Source organism: Lynx rufus, unplaced genomic scaffold (genome assembly GCF_022079265.1).
Source record: "Lynx rufus isolate CCGP_SWC_20201006 ecotype Redwood Valley unplaced genomic scaffold, mLynRuf1.p SCAF_8, whole genome shotgun sequence".
NCBI lineage: Eukaryota > Metazoa > Chordata > Mammalia > Carnivora > Felidae > Lynx > Lynx rufus.
In genome coordinates, this window is record NW_025814896.1 from 118,964,431 (window position 1) to 118,977,883 (window position 13,453).

The 13,453-nt window shown below is 43.8% G+C and overlaps 1 protein-coding gene across 1 annotated transcript in view; it reads left to right on the forward strand.

Moving 5' to 3' along the window:
- The window catches only part of IFT172 (intraflagellar transport 172), a 34,391-nt gene that overhangs the window by 8,674 nt on the left and 12,264 nt on the right, over positions 1 to 13,453 (forward strand). The window contains exons 12-24 of the mRNA XM_047069222.1: positions 89 to 142; positions 369 to 472; positions 648 to 733; positions 4,591 to 4,703; positions 5,541 to 5,708; positions 9,290 to 9,426; positions 9,662 to 9,769; positions 11,132 to 11,216; positions 11,520 to 11,612; positions 12,324 to 12,401; positions 12,614 to 12,862; positions 13,042 to 13,120; positions 13,318 to 13,438. Of these exons, the coding sequence (XP_046925178.1) occupies positions 89 to 142; positions 369 to 472; positions 648 to 733; positions 4,591 to 4,703; positions 5,541 to 5,708; positions 9,290 to 9,426; positions 9,662 to 9,769; positions 11,132 to 11,216; positions 11,520 to 11,612; positions 12,324 to 12,401; positions 12,614 to 12,862; positions 13,042 to 13,120; positions 13,318 to 13,438 (1,475 nt within the window). The remainder of the gene's footprint in view (positions 1 to 88; positions 143 to 368; positions 473 to 647; positions 734 to 4,590; positions 4,704 to 5,540; positions 5,709 to 9,289; positions 9,427 to 9,661; positions 9,770 to 11,131; positions 11,217 to 11,519; positions 11,613 to 12,323; positions 12,402 to 12,613; positions 12,863 to 13,041; positions 13,121 to 13,317; positions 13,439 to 13,453) is intronic.

A 13,453-nucleotide genomic window follows, 5' to 3' on the forward strand; every position in this document is an offset into this window, starting at 1 on the left:
TCTCTGCCTCCTACCCTTTCTCTCAGCATGGTCTTGGATACTCACCCACATTGTTCCTTATGTCTTCTCCCTCCTCCCTCCTTGACAGGTAGCTTGGCAGGGATCTGGTGGCAATGAGAAGTATTTCTTTGAAAATGAAAATGTGAGTAGAACTTGATGAACCATCACCATCTCAATAAACCTCCTTCTAGCTCCTGTGTCAGAAGGATGGAAAGGGGCAGCAGATAAAGGGGGAGGGTGAAATAGGCAGAAGAACAGAATAAAGAGAAAAGTGGGAGTCACTTTGAACTGACAGTACACCTCCCTCTACTGTTTGTCCCTTTCTTCTTGCAAACTTTCCACCATATAACAATTCCATTCATCCCCAGGTGTGCATGATCTTCAATGCTGGAGAGCTAACCCTGGTGGAATACGGGAGTAATGATACCCTGGGTTCTGTACGTACCGAATTCATGAACCCCCACCTCATCAGGTAACCCCACAAGGTTCTCTAAATTTTTGAAACCCCAAAGAATTCCTTTTTAACGTCTAACTCGTATAACCTTGGGTTAATCTAAAAACTTCATTCTGTATGGTACTTCAGGGCCCTTGGTAAATATTACAGTGGCCTAAGCCCATTTTGCCTTACCTCACCCTTCATGTTTCAGTGTCCGTATTAATGAGAGACGTCAACGAGGAATTGAAGATAATAAGAAATTGGCTTATCTTATTGATATTAAGACTATCGCTATAGGTGAGTAAGACTTTCTCATAATTCTAATAACAGAATAGATATTTATATACACTTCCATATCACAGGATTGTGTGCAGTGGAGAATATAGGAATCTAAGAGGCACCAGGTAAATGTGTGACCCCGCTCTTACAGAGGATATGTGAAATGTTCAGGTGTATGTGTGTGTGTCTATATGTAGATATCTGCATACAGATACACTGCTACATATATAGTCCTGCCCATATAATTATTCATGTTCTCTAGGCACGTATCTTAGGGCTGGAAATTGTGAATTGTAGAGAAGAACCATTAGCAAATTTATGAATCTTCCTGTCTAGACTTCATAGGGTAATAGACTATTAGAACCGGAAGGGGGCTTGTTTTCTGCATATTTTGTCATTAGTAACTAGTGATGACAGACTTTATTTGGGTTTCACAAATGTTCACATAATTTATCCTACATATTAATAATTAACTCTGCATTATAAAATGTTTCAAGCATAGGAAAATGTGTATAGAATAGCATAGTATTCCCTAAGAAGTATAGAGAATAGCATATCCGTATAGTGTTAAGAACTATAGTTGTTAAGAACAAGGGTCTGGAGTCAAACCTCCCCATTTCTGTACCTAGTACCTGTGTGATATTAGGTAAGTTTCATAACTTTTCTGTATCTCATATTTCCTCATCCACAAAATGGGGATCAGAATAGTACCTACCTCATATGAAGAGCACTTAGACTAGTGTCTGGCACATAATAAGCACTTAATAAAGGTTAGCTATTAATATTATTACATGTGTACCCACACCCCGTTCTGTCATGTCCTGACCTCTCATTGTATTTACTTTGGATCTTTTATCTCTTGTCTTATTGAGGAACATTTAAGTTGTTGGTTTTTCACTGTCTCCAGTGTTTCTGTTCTCTGAGGTTTATACCTAGAGTGGAATTGCTGAATCATAGAAGAGGTACATCTGCAATTTCACTAAATATTTCCAAATTGCTCTCCAAAGAGATTGTACCAATTTACATTCCCACCAGCAGTTAGAGGTCCCAGTGTTCTTCATCCTCTCCAATACTTGAAATTGCCTGACTTCGAATTTGGCTCAATCTGTTTATATGAAATAATATTGTATTAATTTTTTGTTGTTCATTTGTTTATTGGCTGTTTGGATTTCTCCTTCTGCATATTGCCAGTTCTTATCCCTTGCCTATTTTTAAAATCAGGTTGTCTTTTCCTTGACTTGAAGGAGTCCTGTATATGTGTGTAGATAACCTTATTATTTGTATTGTAGATACTTTGTCTCAGCATCTTTTAGTGTTCAGACTTCTTTAATTTTAATGTAGTTCATTTAATCACTTTTTAAGAAATAGTTGGTGATTTTTGAGGTCTTATTTAAAAAGTTTCTTACTCCTGGGGCGCTGGGTGGCTCAGTCAGTTAAGCCTCCGACTTCGGCTCAGGACATGATGTCACGGTTTGTGGGTTCGAGCCCCATGTTGGGCTGTGTGCTGACAGCTCAGAGCCTGGAGCCTGCTTCTGATTCTGTGTCTCCCTCTCTCTCTGCCCCTCCCCTGCTTGTGCTCTGTGTCTTTCTCTCTCTCAAAAATAAACAAACATTGAAAAAAAATTTTTTTAAGGTTCTAACTCCCTCCTATATTTTGCTTTTCACCTGGAATTAACTTTTGTATATAATGTGGGTATAGATCATATTTTACTTTTTCCATGTTTAACCACTTATCAGAAGTCCATCCTGTACTCACTAATTTGTACCATCACTTCTCATAAATTGAGTTTCCATATATGTATGGGTCTGTTCTTTTTTTTTTAACTTTATTTTTTATTTTTTAAAATTTACATCCAAATCAGTTAGCATATAGTGAAGCAATGATTTCAGGAGTAGATTCCTTAATGCCCCTGACCCATTTAGCCCACCCCCCCCACAACCCCTCCAGCAACCCTCAGTTTGTTCTCCATGTTTATGAGTCTCTTCTGTTTTGTCCCCCTCCCTGTTTTTATATTATTTTTGTTTCCCTTCCCTTATGTTCTTTTGTTTTGTCTCTTAAAGTCCTCATATGAGTGAAGTCATATGATTTTTGTCTTTCTCTGACTGACTAATTTCACTTAGCATAACACCCTCCAGTTCCATCCACGTCATGGCAAATGGCAAGGTTTCCTTCTTTTTGATTGCTGAGTAATACTCCATTTTATATATATATATATATATATATGCCGCATCTTCTTTATCCATTCATCCATCGATGGACATTTGGGCTCTTTCCATACTTAGGCTATTGTTGATAGTGCTGCTATAAACATGGGGATGCATGTGTCCCTTTGAAACAGCACACCTGTATCCCTTGGATAAATGCCTAGTAGTGCAGTTGCTGGGTCGTAAGGTAGTTCTATTTTTAGTTTTTTGAGGAACCTCCATACTGTTTTCCAGAGTGGCTGCACCAGCTTGCATTCCCAATGTATGGGTCTGTTCTTAGGAGACTTTTACATCTCATGAATTTTGTATTTCACATCAGATTATTGACCTCAGAAATGCAAGTAACTGTAATGGAAATAATAATATAGTCCAGTAGCCTATGAGCCATGAAACTTTGGACAAGTCACCACACTCCGTAGGGCTCATCTTCAATGTGTATAAAATGACAGAGTTCTTCTCTTAACCTTTTTTGGTCCCTGACCCCTTTGAGTATCTAATTAAAATCATAGATCCTTTCCCAGAAGAATATATATAAACACATAATTTTGTGTATAATTTCAGGGTGTTCACCGACATAGGGCCCCCACAGCTCTAGCGTTCTATGATTTTACATGTAAATTGGGACATTAAAACATGGCCTTATGATTTTGCTGTTTGTTTAATTAAAAGAAATTTCATTTTTTTAAGTTTATTTTGAGACAAAGCATGCATGTGGGAGGAGTAGAAAGAGAGGGAGAGAGAGAATCCCAAGCAGACTCTGTACTGTCAGCACAGAGTCCAATGTGGGGCTCGAACCCACGAACCATGAGCTCATGACCTGAGCCAAAGTCAAGAGTCGATCACTTAACCTAGTGAGCCACCCAGGTACCCCTGCAAATTTCATTTTCAAGTTGGTCTTCTCAGCTGTAGACATTAGCTGATATTTGTCTTTAGCTTCAGCAGGTATAACCAAGACAGGATGTTGCTCGTTGTTAATATATATAAAGAAGAGTTGTGAGTGGGCTGTGTTCAGGAGAGTCTCTGAAAGCATCCTAGTCGATCCTGAGTGGTCTGTGCTAAATGTTATCATTTCTCATATTGTCTGCAGACTTCACACCGAACAAACATCCATCTCCAGTGTGGTCAGCCTAACTGTAGTCAGAGGTTCCTCCTGGTTTGTATGTGTGCCCTCACCGCTGTTTGCCCCTTAGTGTTCTTACATCATAGGCACTCAAAGTGCAGGTAACTCCTTGGAGCAAATAGGATCATCAAGGTCATTTCATCCATCAGTTTTACCTCACTGGAGTGCTAGAATTGGGGCTCTTCCTTAATGTGCTCAGTGCTGCCTTCCAGAGGATTTTGTGAGTAATGGAAGCCAGTTGCTCTGATCTGATCTGCTAGGAGACAACTCCAGGAGTCCCAGAGAAGAATCACATTTCTTGATGGATCTAGACCTTTGAGTTAACCACAGAGTTAAACAAAACCTCTACAATTTTAGAAGAAATCTAGCATCTTAAGCATCTTCGCAAAATTATGTTGCATTAGCCATTTGCATTCCTCATATTCTAGGCTGATGCAACGTTCGTAAAGCCCAACAGACGAGTGAAGGCAAGACCTTTGCAGGCTGCCTCATGTCCTGTGTAGGATTATATGGAATCTATTCGCTTAACCCTATCTCCTTTGCTTTGTAGTGGATCTGATTGGTGGCTACAACATTGGCACCATCAGCCATGAGAGCCGTGTGGATTGGCTGGAACTTAATGAAACTGGACACAAGCTTCTCTTCAGAGACCGGAAACTTCGTGTGAGGAGGTTTACTAAAGCCTTAACCATTGAGTGGTCCATAGAGGATGTAGTGCTGCCTGCCTGCCACCAGGGATTGTGGGGGGCAGGATGGGACACAGTTCCTTGGTGCTATGCCATTAACATAGCAAAAGGCACAGAAGAATCAACATTATGTCTGATATCACAGCCCATCCTGTATTACCCATGAGATTGTATCATGATGGCACCAAAGTCAAGAGGAATTTGGGAGCTGCTTTTTCTCTTACTGTTTACAAGTCTAATGCCCTCATGAAACTGCCTCACCCATGCATGCCTAGCTGACCTTTACCCACACCTGCTGCAGTGTTTTTCAGCTACTCTTACCTGACAGCATTGAAACTGGCTCAAGGATAGTCTCCCCTCAGCCCCTTATTGACTCTAATCTCAATATGGTACCACCAAAGAGTTCAACATCCGGGGCAAAGAGACAATCTGGTGATTTTTAATTTCATTTCCATTGTTAGGTGAAAGCCACACCACAAATATCCAGGCCATTTAATTTGCCTGATAGCCTCACTTTTGTGATCCAGTGTGGCAACTCTGGCCCAGAGTTACTCTTAAGATTGAAAGTCCAACCATCACCTAACTTAAATTTCTGGGTGTAGATCTTTGCTCATTTGGTCATCTCTTACTCGTCAGAGTGATGATGTACCAAGTCAATATAAATTTCAAGGGTAGCAGATTAGAATGCTTTGAAATTCAGAATGTACCTGATTGGTGGGTTAGTTCACCATGTTTCACCATTAGGGAAATGGTCAAGGTCAGAAGATACCCCATATCCCCTTCTAATTGTGCTGTCTACCTCTTTCTCCTTCAGTTACATCTATATGATATTGAAGGTTGCTCTAAGACAATGATTCTCAACTTCTGCTCGTACGTGCAGTGGGTCCCAGGAAGTGATGTGCTGGTAGCTCAGAACCGAAACAGCTTGTGTGTGTGGTACAACATTGAGGCACCCGAGAGGGTCACCATGTCCTCTATTAGGGTATGTCGACACCAGGACGCCTCAGGCATAATGTCAGACTGACTGATTAGAGCCCTGAGGAAGCTCCAAAGGTTATTTGGTTTTCTCTGGCCCACCACCCATAATCTCTGTGATGGAGTTGGCAAGTAAAGCTTAGACTCCCCCACAGCGGGCCAGGCCCCAAAACCATCCTTGTTCAGATTCCTGACATTATATGAGGTCCTTGGAGTATGGCTGTCTATTACAGCCCTGGGAATTCACCAGGTCATAATGAGGAGTTCTCTTAAGCTGGAAAAGCCCCAATAAGAGGGGCAGTTCTGGGCAGTTCCTGTGTGCTGATTCTCTGTTGTAAGCCAGGAAGAACTTCTTTTTTATCAGACTGAAGATCAGACCCTCCTTCCTATCCCACCAGCATCACACACATTCCAGTGATATCCCAACACCTGGGAGGAACCTGTGAAAACCAAAGAGGCCCCTGTGTAAGGCTAGGATGATTGGTATAGGTATGGATAGAACACTCTTTTGTTCTTTTTTCTCCTTTCTTGCCGTTTTAGACTAATTAAGTTTGGGGTTTTTTAGGTTGTTTTGTCCTTTTTTAAACACTTGTTTTTTACTGTTTTACTTTGGAGGTTATACATTTCATTCCTATAGTGGTTACCCTTAGAAGTTGGCTATATAACTAACAGTCTAAAGTTATCTAGCATCTAAACCCCCCCTGCAAACAATACAGGGCCCCTAACTTTGATTACCTCCCCTCTGCCATTATTGTCCAGTATTTTGTCATCCCCAAAGTTAGACATTACTCTTTTAACACAGCCATAATTTGTTTAGATTTGCCATCATGGCACCAGTTTCTCTGTTCACTTTTTCTTTTTGCGTTGCTGATCTTCCCTGTGGAGTTACTTTTCTTCTTCTTGAAAGACAGTGGTTTTTCTTTTGTTTCGTTTTATTTTTATTTTTTTAATGCTTATTTATTTTTGAGAGAGACAGAGCGTGAGTGGGGGAGGGGCAGAGAGAGAGGGAGACACAGAATCCAGAGCAGGCTCCAGGCTCTGAGCTGTCAGCACAGAGCCTGATGCGGGGCTCGAACTCATAAACTGGGAGATCATGACCTGAGCTGAAGTCAGATGCTTAACTGACTGAGCCACCCAGGAGCCCCTGAAAGAAAGTGTTTTTAAGATAAATGCTCAGTTTCTGAAAATTACTGAAATGTAATTATCTGAATTTTTTGTTAAGTTTATTTTGAGAGAGAGAGAGAGCACTCTTCACCAGTGCAGAGCCTGGTGCAGGGCTCGAACTCACGAACTGCGAGATCATGACCTGAGCTGAAGTCACTTAACCGACTGAGCCACCCAGGCATCCCTGAAATTTTTTTTTTTTTTTTTAAATAGGCTTCACACCCAGCATGGAGCCAAAGACAGGGCTTGAACTCAGACCCTGAGATCAAGACTTGGATGCTTGATCCAGGGCAACCCTGGATCTGAAACCCAGGGTTCAGATATACTCCCTGGGCAACCACCCAGGCAACCCTATCTGAAAATGTATTTATTTGGCCTGTTCTTGAAAGATACTCGGACTTAGTACCCGATTCCCGATTGACAGTTCGTTTTTCTTAGCCTTTTGCAAATACCATCCCACTGACTGATTTCCTTTCTTCTGAGAAGTTTATTAATAGCCCTTTCTGTCTTTTCTCTCTTGTTGCTTTTAAAGTCTTTTCTTTCGTCAGTGTTCTGAAGTTTCATTACAATGTCTCACTATTTCCTTTTACTTAGCCTGCTTCATATATTTGTGTGGTATGTGGCATATCTGTGAGTACACGTATTTTCATCAAGCTTGGCAGTTTCTCAACCGTGATCTCTTCAGACGTTGCTTTTTCTCTTGCTCCGTCTAGTCTTGCCCTCAGGACTCTAATTAGGCATATGTTCAATTTCGTGTCCTGTCTTTGTGCCTCTGTAACCTCTCTTTCATTTCCCTTTCTTTTTCTCACTCCAGGCTACATTCCTGATTATTTCTTAAGATAAATCTTTCAGGGGCGCCTGAATGGCTCAGTCGGTTAAGCATCCAACTCTTGATTTCAGCTAAAGTCATGATCTCACAGTTTTGTGGGTTTGAGTCCCACGTTGGGTTCTGTGCTGACAGCTTGGGATTCTCCCTCTCTCTTTGCACCTCCCCTGCTCACTCTCTCTCTCCCCCAAATAAATAAACTTAAAAAAAAAAAGTTCAGTAATTCACTTTCATCATTGTCTAATTTACTATTTAAACCACCCATTGAGTTTTTTTACTTCAAATATTAAGTTTTCCGTAAGGTTTTATTTGGTTCTTTCTCCAGGCTGCCTGGCCATTTTTTTTTAGTATATACGCTACCAAAGTGAGCCCAACATGGCCATTTTTGATAATCTCTTATTTATTGCTTAACTTATCATTTCATTTTTTAGGTCTTTAAACGTTTTACACTTATTTTATATTCCGTAACTTTTTCCCGTAACTATCTTTTTTCAAGTTTTTAAATTTTTATTTATTTTGAGAGAGAGCGAGCATGTATGCACACAAGTTGGGGAGGGGCAGAGAGAGAGAGGGACAGAGAGAATCCCAAGCAAGCTCCATGCTGTCAGTGCAGAGCCTGATTCAAGGCTTGAACCCACAAACCACAAGATCATGACCTGAGCCGAAGTTGGATGCTTAACTGACTGAGCCACCCAGGCACCCCATCATGACTACTATTATTTTTTATGTCAGAAATCCTTGGAGGTCCAAAACTGCTGTAGTTACTATTTCCTCCTTTATAGTGGCTAACTTGTATTTTGGTACTTTTTTTTATTGAGCTCATGTTATGTTGAATATAAACTTTTAGAATCTTAAGGGCCTAAAATGGATTTGTTTTCCTGCAGAGATGATTTGTTTGCTTCTGCAAGAATCAGGCATATTAATAACTTTTGTTCCCTTTATTGAAGAGAGGCTCCCAGTATTCATGAGGGAGTCTCAGATTCAGCCTCCCTATCCTGCTGGAGGACCCATGATTTATTCTCTCCATAAGTGTGTGCCTTCAGGGCAGCTGTACCCTTTTACTTGCTCAGCTTCTGTTTTTTCCCGCTCAGGTTTTAGCACACTGATCTCTTTCTTTATTTCTTTTCTTTCCTTCTTTTCTTTCTGTTCTTCCCTTTGCTCCTTCCCTTCCCTCTGTTTTCTCCCCTGTTCCCTTCCTTCTTTCCCTCCTTCCTTCCAGTAGGAGATGGGGTAGGAAGCATGCCTAGTGATTTCTTCAGATGAACTCAGCAACTAATGCATTATAAAGTATGTCCCAGGTTGAAGTTGTATTTTAACAAGAGGATTCAAGCTAGAAGCAGAGGGGGATGCGCATTTTGTCAGTTTACCTCCAGGCATTAGTGTTGGCACAGCTATGAGTGTACTTTAACCCAAGGATATTACCATAGATCAGGAATTTTTACCTGCTTTAAAGAAACTAAATGTTAGGCAAACAAGGGCCACTGTAATTCCCTTGACGTGTGAGCAGGAGGGTTGGGTTAGGGTGGGTCTGTTCTGCAGTGGAGGCGGTGGAAACACCAACCTGGAATTGGGTGGGGGGGAACGTTGAAATTTTACAGGGTGAGGTCATAGGCCTGGAGCGAGGCGGGGGGAAGACCGAGGTGATGGTGACTGAAGGTGTGACTACAGTCGCCTACACACTGGATGAGGGCCTTATCGAGTTTGGAACAGCCATTGATGACGGCAACTACACCCGGTGAGGGTCTGGGCTGATAACCTGCCAGGTGGTGGGAGAATCTGGTTCTGAGGCAGGAGGACTTGGAATGGGTGGTAAAACCGGCCACATCTAAAAAGAACCTGGTGGGAGGAGATTAGACAAAAAGGGCAAACAATTGCCTGACCCTCCCTATCCCTTTCCCCCTGCCCCCTCACCAGCCTTCTTCTGTGTCTTGCTGACCGTGGACTGTTGCTTTGCTTCCTTCTCTCTTCAGGGCAACAGCCTTCTTGGAGACTCTGGAAATGACCCCAGAAACAGAGGCAATGTGGAAAACCTTGAGCAAACTGGCACTAGAGGCAAGGCAGCTCCACATTGCTGAGAGGTGAGGTAGACCAGAACTGAGGTGCTGGGCAGCTAGGAAGGATGGCCAGTGGGCATTTTGCCTGTGGGCCTCTCCTCCAAGCGCCAAGACACCACTTCCATCCCGTGCCAACAGTGTCATCCTAGAACCCTTGCATGTAGTTACTCCAAACATTCTTCTGTCCTGGGTTCTAAGAGTATGTCTTTTACTGCTTTTGCTTCCCCTTCTTGTAACTAGGTGCCCTTTCAGAGTTTTAACACCCATATCCTCCAATCCATGCATCACTGTGTATTTACAAATATGGATTAGGAGTGTAGTTAGTAGGACAGACTTGGGTCTCCAGACTTCGAGTTGTCTTGTCTCCAGTTACCAGCTTGTATAACCTGCAGTTCAGTTATCCTTTCCAAGCCTTGGTTTCTCAATTTCCTGTATGTAAAATCGGGGTAATAATAGAATTTACCTCACTGAGTGGTAAAGAAAACCATGGTGGCAGAGAAGAAAGTAAGAGAATCTGTGCAAAGTGCACAGTAAACGTCTGTTGCTGCCATTTTGTGTGGGAGTCCTGTATCCCTTCTTTCCCAGCTAGGCTGCCAGCTAGTCCCAGGGGCTCTGACCCAGCATCTTCAGAACATACCCTGGATCTCTCACTGTCCAGCTCTACTGTCTCCACCCTAGAACAGACCACACCTCTCCTACCTGCGGTGTCGCAGACGCCTCTTGATTAGTCTCACTGATACTGTTCTTACACCCCTACCATCCATTCATCATCCCGTGAGAGCTCAGGTGACTTTTTAAACCACAAATTAGATTATGTCTTTTTTTTTTTTTTTTTTTTTTTTTGCTCAGAACCTTCCAGTTGTACTTAGTATAAGACCCATACTCCTTGCCGTGTCCTAAGGCCCAACAGTATATGGCTTCTGCTTCCTTCTTATACCAGGTACCTATTTCCTCATTAGTCTCCAGCCGCCCGTTGAGCACACCAAACTCACTCCGGCCATCGCACCTTTACACTCACTGTTCCCTCTGCCTGGAATAGTTTTTCCCCATCTCACCGTGACTTTTTCTTATAGTAGGTCTCAGCTCAAATGTCGGCTCCGCAGGCCTTCTCCGACTACCAGCTTAACTGTCTATATGTGATATCACACTACTTTATTTTCCTTTTCATTCTTTGAAATACCTTTGTTTGTTTGCTAATTATTTGTTTCCACTAGAAACTAAATTCCCTGAGAGTAAGGCCCTCATCTATCTTACCCTCTTGTGTCTCAAGTGGCAAAAATAGTGTCTGGCACATAATCAGTGTTCAGTATATATCTGCTGAGCCAGTGAATTCATGATGATTCTATACTAATACTGCTTATTACCATTATTGCTTCCATACTACAGGTGCTTTTCTGCTTTGGGCCATGTAGCAAAAGCTCGATTCCTGCACAAGACCAATGAGATTGCAGATCAAGTGTCTCGGGAATATGCAAGTATTATCCTCCTGAATCATTCAGTCTCTCAAGCTGAGATTTCTCTTCATGCTCAGCACCCTGATCCCTAGCTTTCCAGCCATGGCTCTTTTCCTCTGTTCTGGCCGGCCATCCCACCTCCACCCTCGAGTCGGACCACTCTGGAATTGCTTGCCAGACCTCTTCCACTAAGCCCCATGAAGTTTTTCAGCTTCTAAATCTTTCAGCTTCCTCATCTCTCTAGCCTTCCTGTCTAGGCTCACGCAGACAGAATGGCTCCTGCAGCAGCAGAATAACCAGAACCTTCTTCCTCCCCATAGGGTGGAGAAGGAACAGACTTCTACCAGGTCCGAGCACGCCTAGCCATGCTGGAAAAGAACTACAAGCTGGCTGAAATGATCTTCTTGGAACAGGTGATGGGGAGAAGGGGGACCAGATTGAAGAGGGGACCAGGGTCGGGGGGAAGCAAAACAAACTGAGGGAAGAGCACTGGGGGAGAGCACTTAGACAGGTTTGTACAGTTAAATGCTTACTTACCCCTCTGCATTAGTCCTTACAGTTACATTTTTCTTTCATCGACTGTCTGCCATCTCCCCCTGTACTCCAGAGCCTGTCCTGGCAATTCTAGCGCACAGAGGTAGATCCAGGTTTGTGGGGCCTGAAGCTTACACAATTTGAGGAGCCCTCTTTAAGAAAAAATACCTTGGAATGGGGGCTCTGCAACTAAGGTGCCCTGAGGCGTAAGCGTCTCTTAATTTCATAATAAACCCACCTCCGCTTGTGCATAAGTAGAGGATGAGGCTTTTATAATTTTTTTTTTTTCAACGTTTATTTATTTTTGGGACAGAGAGAGACAGAGCATGAACGGGGGAGGGGCAGAGAGAGAGGGAGACACAGAATCAGAAACAGGCTCCAGGCTCTGAGCCATCAGCCCAGAGCCTGACGCGGGGCTCGAACTCACGGACCGCGAGATCGTGACCTGGCTGAAGTCGGACGCTCAACCGACTGCGCCACCCAGGCGCCCCTCACATGGGCTGGCATCTTAGCGAGGCTAAGGAGAGCCTGTGATTTCTGATCCTCATGTCTTCCTGGTGCCCCTCTTTGCTCTGCCCGGGTTCCCCTAGAATGCCGTTGAGGAGGCCATGGACATGTACCAGGAGCTACATCGTTGGGATGAGTGTATCGCAGTGGCTCAGGCCAAGGTACTACCAGCTCTGTGTTCTCCACAGTGCCCACAACTCAGTTCCACCAATATCAGAAACCTCTCGTCAAGGAGGCTATAGCAACTGGAACAAGGTTGGGGCTGGAAGTTAGGACATTGGTGATGTTGTCACAGTGGGATTGTAGAAGCATGGGAGGCAGCAGGGCAGGAAGGAGGGATGTGACTCCTCTTGCCTCTCTGTTGCATGTCCAGGGGCACCCAGCCCTGGAGAAGCTGCGCCGGGGTTACTACCAGTGGCTGATGGACACTCAGCAAGAGGAGCGAGCAGGTGAACTACAGGAGAGCCAAGGGGATGGACTAGCAGCCATCAGCCTCTACCTCAAAGCTGGGCTCCCTGCCAAAGCTGCTCGACTGGTGCTGACCCGGGAGGAACTGTTAGCCAACACGGAGCTGGTAGAACATATCACTGCAGCCCTTATCAAGGGGGAACTGTATGAAAGGGTATGGCTGGCTTCCCATTCCTGTCCCTTATCTCCAGGGCCCAGTGCCCCCTCCTACCCAAGGAGTGCTGGAGTACATAGCCCTCTGTGACTGGTTGCAGATTCTCCTCCTTTGGGGGCTGATACTTGATTCTTTGGGTGGTAGGGCTATCATTGTAGTAATGTGGTATGTGTTACTAGGCAGGTGATCTCTTTGAGAAGATTCGAAATCCACAGCGGGCCCTGGAGTGCTACTGTAAAGGCAATGCATTCATGAAAGGTACTACCACCACCAATCCAGTCTTCAGTGTTACTTGCTCAGACGGTCCCCTGGCACCTATTTTGTGCATCTGTTCAGGTCGACCGGCTCAGTTCTCCATTCCTCCACTTCACCTGTTTTCCACACCCCATTTTCCTGTCTTTCTTTTCCTGAGTCCCATCCCCAGAAGTCTTAACCGAGCACACTGTCTCTGGCAGCGGTGGAGCTGGCTCGGTTGGCATTCCCAGTGGAAGTGGTGCGACTGGAAGAGGCATGGGGGGATCACTTGGTGCAGCAGAAGCAGCTTGATGCAGCCATTAATCACTACATTGAAGCCAGGTAAAGGGGTGCAAG